The 8,856-nt window shown below is 38.6% G+C and overlaps 1 protein-coding gene across 2 annotated transcripts; it reads left to right on the top strand.

Annotated features, from left to right (window-relative positions):
• Positions 1-7,766, top strand: lhx6b (LIM homeobox 6b). 2 transcript variants are annotated; one of them, XM_029439107.1, is made up of 9 exons: positions 1-208; positions 830-960; positions 1,560-1,691; positions 2,129-2,250; positions 3,677-3,897; positions 4,659-4,759; positions 4,896-4,991; positions 5,919-6,090; positions 7,076-7,766. In XM_029439107.1, exons 2-9 carry the CDS (start codon positions 958-960, stop codon positions 7,156-7,158), a joined length of 930 nt encoding a protein of 309 aa, XP_029294967.1. In that variant the 5' UTR covers positions 1-208; positions 830-957; the 3' UTR covers positions 7,159-7,766. The 2 variants fall into 2 exon arrangements, with proteins under 2 accessions (XP_029294967.1, XP_029294968.1); XM_029439108.1 differs by lacking the exons at positions 1-208; positions 830-960 and adding an exon at positions 1,284-1,319 and having other exon boundaries at positions 7,076-7,213.
• Positions 7,767-8,856: the final 1,090 nt, after the last annotated feature.

Here is an 8,856-nt window from a genome sequence, read left to right as displayed (position 1 = left end):
GTCTGTCTGGAGGGCGCATACTGGTGCCACTGGTTTGAAAGTTGATGAAGCTGGGTTGCTTTTTGTTTTTTCTGTCTTCAGACAGAGAAACAGAGGAGAGTCGGTTTAAAGAACAATGTCTCACGGACTTATTTGGATATTTTGCCTGTGATGTTCTGGAGAAACTTTTATTGGACGATGTTTTCGCTGCTTTTGGGAGGTTTTCCATGTATGAAGTATATGTTTTTCTATTCCCATATAGGCCATCTCTTCTTGTTTCACTGCCTCCAATATTTATACAGTAGCTGGTAATTAACATAATCTTGCATTCCTGTTAATTTCAACCAAATGAAGGACAACACGGACTCCGGATTGACACCAAACGCAGATTTTTTTGGCAGTTTATGAATGCAGCTGTAATCACCCAGGGGAGCCTCAAGTGCTTAAATGGGTCCATCAAGAGAACGAGACAATCAAGCTCCTTTATGCCTCGAGATCAGCTGCAGTTTCTGCACATTGTCTCTTATGAATAGACCGATCTCCAATTGAGCCTCTTCACTTTTATTTCGATTATACTGCTATTGAAATTAGGATGTGCCGCTTTTTTCCCCTCATAGCTTGGTGGCTCGGTTGCATTTTCTTGATTGCCAGATGAAATTGACACTCGGGTTGCCACTTATCACGCAAGGCATTTCTATCCACCGCTAATTGCAGATATAGTGCCATCCTTTCTTTTCACTGCGTTTGATTGCATGGGAATACAGCCTCCTATTGCGCACAAGAGGAATGATCGATCATATATAGGTTTTTTTTCTTCTTCTAATTGCATCAAAATCTCTTTTGTTGCCAGGGTTTAAATGCAGGAGAAACTGTTATTCGTTGTTTTGGACCGGATATAGTGTGGGTTGGGGCAGAGATGCGTAATGCGCAGAGCAAGCTCCATCTTCTCTCCAAATAGGCAGCGTTCAAGACCCGAAAATGGTGAGTCACAAACATCTGGACGAGTTTGCTTTGCAGCCTTTTGATTTCTTTGTCTTTCAATCTGTGTAAGGTTCTTTGATTCCTCTGCTTCCTGAACTTTTTACATGGGTTAACCTCCGCTGGACTCTGGATTTGGCAGATGTTCAGGTTTAATCAGACTGTAACTAAAGGCGGTATGCTTGTATGATCAGGGAAGTAGCGGAGGGTAAAGCTACCAAAACTCAATTTATGTACTTTAATTTGCGGGTTAGAGTTCAAATAATGCAAAATGTTTAGGCTGAGACAAATCTGTATGTTATGAAATGTAAATGAAACGTAAAATGTTGAATTACCATGGCACATACGTGGGTGTATGTACAGTTAAGTAAATAAGAAACGTATAAATATATAGTCACTGGATACAAAATAAAGCCTGTATAGAAATAATGTAAAATTATTTTTGTTGTATAAGCTATCACTTTTTTTTCAAGGTCTGACATATTTCACGGACTATTTCTTGCAGTGACTCTACTTTTTATAATAATAATAATCAGAATAATATAATTATTTTAATCAGCAAGAGACGATGTCATTGGTCTTATCTTTTTTTTTGGACGCAGTCTAAATCGGAGGTGAAGAAGGAGTCCGGTGAGTCCAGTCCGTCGGAAGCCGACTGCCTCTGCTCTCCTCCGGCGGCCAAGAACCAGTGCGCCAGCTGCGGCATGGAGATCCATGACCGATACCTGCTGAAGGTGAGCAATAAGAGGGAAAATTGTAAATATTTACACAATCAGTAAGATTAAAATATATCTGCGAAGCTTTAAGAGATTTAAGATCCAACTCCGTCTCTTATTTTGGATTGTAGCTTTTCGTTTATTCTTGGTTTTTATCTTTACACTTCAGATTGAGCTAAACAAAAATAGGCGCAAAATAGGTAACTGTGGTGATAATATTACTCTTACTCAAGCATTATAGATACATTTTCTCCTGAAGCTTCGTTCTCCCCTCTGTAAATCTCTAAATAAACGAAACACATAGTTCAGTATTTAATTGAAATAAGATTTATGGCACGTTGTTAAACATCTTGTTGAGAGTCTCAATGCATTGATTATCGTCCACACACACACACACACACTCAGACGTGCATTAGTCTGTAAGTGTGATTGTATTTTATTTTTAATCTCCACAGGTCAACAACCTGAATTGGCACTTGGGATGTTTGGAGTGTTCAGTGTGCAGAGCGTCTCTGCGCCAACACAACAGCTGCTACGTTAAAAACAAAGAAATCTACTGCAAACTGGATTATTTCAGGTATACAACTCTGTTTAGTGCTCATTAATTCTTAAAACGCGAACCTTTTCAATCTTAAAGGCTTTTATTTTTATATAATCGGTAATTATTTGTATGAAATAAAAGTGTGAAACTATTTAGTATAATAAGTACCACATCTAAATTCAGTAATAGAGTCACTGCATTGAAACATTTTATAGAATTTAAAAGAAAATGTTTTTTTTTCTTCCTAAAAGGCCTGAATTAAAGTAAATTAAATCTTATGTTTATTCAGGTAATTTTTAGAGTTTATTTTATTCCGATTCCTTTTCTTTCTTTCCGCTTTTTTCTTCATCTCGATCCTGAAATTGCCAAGGCAATTTATATATACAAAAAATATATATATATATATTATACGTATATATATATATATATATATATATATATATATATATATATATATATAGTTCATCCTTGTCGTGAAAACACAGACAAATGAAAAATATGAGTGAAGCGTTTTTGTAAATATTCATGTTCCCCGACGTCTAAATGCGACTGTGCAAAAAAATAATACAAAATAATACGATCTCGCATTGAATCCTCAAATTCTTATAAACGATCCCTAATGAACAAATGCTTTTGATACAGTACTTGAAGAGCATCCTTCCTGTTGTTTTTCTTATTAATAAAAAGACAAGCAGACAGACCGAATTTGCATATAAATAACATCATGACGTATTTTTGGAAAGCATAATTGTTTCTATGCAGGATGACATTTTCTCTACCTAGAGCCTGGTATAAACGTGTTTTACTAAATATTTCAGACTTAATGAGCTTTTAAGAGCTAACACTTCCTCTACAGCTGAATGGAAACATAATGACAGCTGGAACAATGACTGATGAATTATCTTATCCAGGTGATATATTATTGGACACAATTCGGTTTATTTTCTGGGTGTTTTTACAGCTAATTGATCTTTGCTCCCCAAGATCAACTTTTGGACTCAAGAATAATAACATTTGGCTGATTTTTTTTGGCCATGTCTCATAGAGGGACCCTGCATCAACATCTAGTTATAGGATTCTATTATTTTAGTTTACATTGTGCTTACAGCGTGCATATTCCTTAACACTGTTGTCTTTAATCAGATGATCACAAACTAACTGACACACAAGCTGAAATCACTCACTATTTACTGTATTACTCTACATAGAACTCTCTAGATAGCGAGAAGGATGTAGTGAATGAGTGAATGATTTCAGCCACAGAAACCTCATTTATTAAGAGACAATGGGCCCCAGGGCACAGACATAAAAATAAAAAAACAGCCCCCCTTATCTAAATACTGGATTAGGTTTAGTTGGCAGATACTCAAAGATTCTGCAAATAATCAGGTCATCCATACTTTTAACTGAGCTCTGCTACCTACAGCCGACCTTCACCTGCTCGTGTCCTTCTTCCTCACAGTAGGTTCGGCACTAAGTGCGCCCAGTGTGGCCGGCAGGTGTACGCCAGTGACTGGGTGCGGCGGGCTCGGGGCAGCGTGTACCACCTGGCCTGTTTCGCCTGTTTCTCCTGCAAGAGGCAACTGTCGACAGGCGAGGAGTTCGGCCTGGTGGAGGGCAGGGTGCTCTGCCGCAGCCACTACGACACCATGCTGGACAACCTCCGCAGAGCTGCAGAAAACGGTAACAATCATATCAAACATGTACATTTGTCTCTGATCGTCTCAGTTTGGGCTCTCTGGTGGTTTCTTGAGCTCTACATTTTCGTCTCAATAAGCTTTATTTCCACACTTGATGACAACATCACAGTTATATACTGTATGAGCATTTTTTATTTTTTATTATGGATGCAGCACAACATCCAACTTTAAATTCTATATTTTTAATGGCCTTATTTTCATCACGAAATACCAATATTTGTTAAATGTTTTAATTCAATATATAGAACTAAGAGGTTGTCTCTTCAACATGATATTACATGGTTTAGGTTAACTGACATTGGAAAAAGAAGAACAATTTAAGAAAGTGTTTAAAAAATAATCATAGTTAGAAGACAATAGGTTAGCGGGAGAGATAAATATTTCATCATTTTAAATTAAAAATTAAAAATTAAAAAAGCAGCAGTTTTTTTAGATTAACATTGATCCTACAAGTCATCTCGACCTTGTTATTTCCTGTATTTTTCACACTGACAACAACTGTTTTAGTGTAAGTCTCTTCTCTCTGCTGCGCTTTTAGTGAGTAAAATGTGGGCCGTAATGGTATAAATACTTTGGACTGTGCGGTTGTTGGCAAGAAAACATGTTAATTGTGTTACATGGGTTGTTTGGATAAAGCTGGGCTGCCTGCAACTACGTTGTTCTGTGTAACTTCACTGACTCAATGACTGAAATGTCATTTTCGGGTGAAGTGACAGACCTGTTGTGATTGTGCTCTCTTAAAAGGAACAGGACTGACTCTGGAGGGAGCGCTGCCCTCTGATCAGGACTGCCAGCCAAAGCCAGCCAAGAGGGCGCGGACATCGTTCACTGCTGACCAACTGCAGGTGTGTGTGTGTGTGTGTGTGTGTGTGTGTGTGTGTGTGTGTGTGTGTGTGTGTGTGTGTGTGAGTGTGTGTGTGGGCGCGTGCGTGCGTGCGTGCGTGCGTGTTTAATTACAGTCAGTGTTGTGGGTTCATGCAGGTGATGCAGTCTCAGTTCGCTCAGGACAACAACCCTGACGCTCAGACTCTACAGAAACTGGCAGAAATGACGGGACTGAGCAGACGAGTCATACAGGTAGGAATAATAAAACATGAGATTACACTATGATGCAATTTTAAAAGTTATTAGAGCAGTGGTTCTCGCCTGGGAATAGAGAAAATACCTTTAAGGGGTTGTGAGACATTTAATAGGATAAGAAATTGGAAACATACAAGATTGTTTTTACCTCTATATTTTTTATATCGGAAAAAAAGTTCTAATCTCAGTTTGTAGACATGCAAACCGTTATGAGGAGTGACACTGTACTGTAGACACCGCTTTGACCACTCACAATGCTACACATCAGATCTACAATATGCAGTATCTGGTGAAGGCTGATGAAGATGCCAGCTTTTTTTAAATAAACAGATGTTCACATTCTTTGAAGTTTATTTGAGATTTTAGACAAATAACCACAGACATTCAGAGCATTTCCCCCAGAGTTCATCATGGTGGGGTAGAATAATCTATGAAATCTCATTTAGTCAAGTGCTTCGTAAATGCCCTTAATGAAGCCTTGTCTACATGTGACCTGGTTTTCGCCTGAAACAGCCTGATTAAAAGGATTTTGCGACACCAAACGAGGTAACGTATCCAGTATTTCAAAAATGTCTTTTTTTTAATCGTTTTTATCCAAATTTAGTCAGTTTGTGACTCCTCAGATGTGGATGAAAACTACTGATTTGGACCATTTTAAAACACTTTACCTCTCCAACGAAACTCTGACCACTTAAATTATTTCAGCTGTGTCGTACTTCAGAGAAAGACAAGTTACATTTTATGTTTTACACTCGAACACCATTAATCTAATATCTAAAATCATCTGGTTTAAACAAACACAAATACACACGTGGGAGTCTGGTGAGCGGAACAGCACTCAAACCCTGATTTCCACAGTGTTGGTGTCGAGTATATTTCCCCCTTGCTTGCTGCATGTTTACAGTATCTGCATTATTTCACCAGGTGTGGTTTCAGAACTGCCGTGCGCGACACAAAAAGCAGCCGCATCAGAGCAGCTTCTGTCAGAGCGCTCCGATGTCCAGGATGCCCCCATCGCTGCCAGACGATATCCACTATTCACCGTTCAGCAGCCCGGACAGACCACATCTACTCGCCCTGCACGGATACCTGGACGGTGAGTTTTAGGGTCTTTGTGTCAGTAGCACTTTGTTGGGTCTGTGTTATTGTTGAACAAAAGAAGAAAGAGTATGTGCTTTAAATTCATAATCTGCTGTTCTTAAAGTACTTATACTTTATTTGAGTATTTCTTTTTAAATGCCACTTTATACTTATATTGCACTGTATAGAAACTACTGTACTATACTACACTATACTATAACTCTACTACTTTGATCTGACAGCTTTAGTTACTAGTTATTATGCAGATAAAGATCTTTCATAAAAAACTCATGATTATATTATGATCCACTGTTATACATTAAACTACCCAACAGTACATAGAATATTTCAAATCAGCTCCATCTCTACCAAGTAGAATACAAATAATGGAAATCATAAAGGTTTGCAATATGTGTTAAAAGTGTACTTTGGTCTGGTGTGTACATGTAGGTGGGCTGTGCAATCTTTCAGTACAAGAGAACATTTAAATGCACATACAGTTTGTCACAGCTGTAAGGCATTATACAATAACATTTCGTTTTGACTCGATGGAAATGTGCAGGGCAGTGCAAAGTATTTTGGAAGAGGGATCCTTCCTCTGTTGCTCTTCCTTTTTCTTCCCCATTAAGGGTTTTTCGGTCCAGGGAGTCCATGGTCAAAGGATAAAGGGTGCCATATGTTGGACAGATTGTAAAGCCCTTTGATGCAAATGTTTGATTTATGATTTTGGACTATATAAATAAAAATGGCTTGACTTAAAAAGCATTAACAATGGACATTATGACAAAGTGTTGAAGGCCCAAGTTTGAAACACTGTGTTAGTTTTAGAAACATGCATTCTGAATATATTCTGAATCTCTTTCCTCACATTAGACAGAAATCTGTGGCTTCACTCGTCATTTAGGAGTTTTCATCCCTCATTAGCAGCATGTTCTTAAGCTAAATTACATGCTCATGTTGCTCCACAAACTCATGTTGTCTCTCTTGTCTTCTTCGTGCAGCTCATCCCTTCTCTGTCCTCGCCGCACCAGGCCACTTGACCCATCCGTCCATGTCTCTACCACAGCTCCCCATCAGCCGCTGACATCCTGCGTCTCCTTTGCGTCGTCACCACTCTGATCCTTTGGGACGTACTGTCAGCAGTCTGCTCTGTTTGGGAGTCTGATCACCCACTGCATGCAGGACCTCTGCGATCTGTTTTCAATCAGTTGGATTCTTCTTCGCTGTGAGACTGCTGAGATGAACTTGTCTTTTAAAGACAGCAGACTGTGGGGACATGTCCCGCCTTCATGCCAAGATGGGAGTTTTTTTTCATGCAGAAAAGAAGACCACTTTTATTTTATTTTTCCTCTTTTTGATGGGACACAAAACATTGCATCAGGTCAGGATTATTTTCCTTTTGTTTACTCACTCATACAAGTTATTTTAATTATATTGCTGCAATATGAAAAAAGGGATCGTTGTCCCAGTATTACAGTAAAACCTCAGCATTTGTTTTTTTTGTATTTGTGATGAGCACATTTGCAGCTTTACTGTTGTTTGTAGTTGTATTGTTGTCAAAATAACTCTTATTTATTCAGAACAAAGCTTCACTTTTTAAAAAAAAAGCACTTTTAAATGTGTCTTGAAATGGAATAATTCAGTGATTGTACATTGTAAATACTGCTACAGTTTAATAAAAATGTATCTGAGCTGTTATGGAAATGAATAATTGAGGATCAGGTTTACTTTACTCATGCCAAGAGAGCAAGAGGGAGAGTGGTTGTCTGTGTGTGTGTGTGTGTGTGTGTGTGTGTGTGTGTGTGTGTGTGTGTGTGTGTGTGTGTGTGTGTGTATGTGTGTGTGTGTGTGTGTGTGCGTGTGTGCGTGTGTGACTGAAAGCGTCACACGTTTAAAGACAGAAATGTGAATGTGTCTCCACATTATATCAGGGTACTATTTTAAGAGCTACAAAAATCAAAAGGTCGCTTGTCAGAGGCCAAGTACCTGCAGTAACCTATTATTGAGAGCAATATCCTGCGACAAACCTGCACATAATCTCCAATTTACATGCTGTACTTAACAGGAAATGTGATCAATCACTGTGAAAGCGTGGCCGTTGATCGGGCAGCTTGTTGGCTTTTATGAGGCCTTTTAACACAGATTATCTACAGTTGTTACATTGATTGACAGCACTTAAGAGGCCGCAATGTGAAGAATTAATGGGATAATTTGAGTTAAAAGATATCATTACATCTGGATTTTCCAAACTGAATCAATGTGCCCTTTTTCTTTTACCACTAATGTAAATTCATGAGTGTCACACGCCCATGCTCCTCCAGTTTTACAATCCTGAGAGCAACTGGCAGCCCGGCATTGACACACGGTCTTTGAGGCTGGACGAGATATTGATATTTGAGAGTTTAGGAAAATCTATAGATGTATCGGCTGGTATAGATTTTCTTACACAGACACATAGCATACACAAAGGATCCCTTTAATTAGTTTTCTTCTAAGCAATAGCTCAACATTTTGGAAATACACTTGTTTGATTGCTTGCAAAGAGTAAGATCGATAGTCGAGCAGCCAGTTAGCTTATCTTAGCAAAAACACTGGAAACAGGGGGAAACAGCTACCCTGGCTTTGTTCAAAGGTACAAAGAATAATTTAACAAACTTTTACTTTTCTCGGACAGAGCCAGGCTAATTGTTTCTCTATGTTTCCCGTCTTTATGCTAAGCTAAGCTAACACGCTTCTGACCCTAGCGTCATATTTAACGTACAGACATGAAAAAGATGTTGAT

The sequence above is a fragment of the Cottoperca gobio genome, chromosome 9 (genome assembly GCF_900634415.1).
Source record: "Cottoperca gobio chromosome 9, fCotGob3.1, whole genome shotgun sequence".
In the NCBI taxonomy this organism is placed as follows: Eukaryota; Metazoa; Chordata; class Actinopteri; order Perciformes; family Bovichtidae; genus Cottoperca; species Cottoperca gobio.
This window is presented reverse-complemented; position numbering and strand designations above follow the sequence as displayed.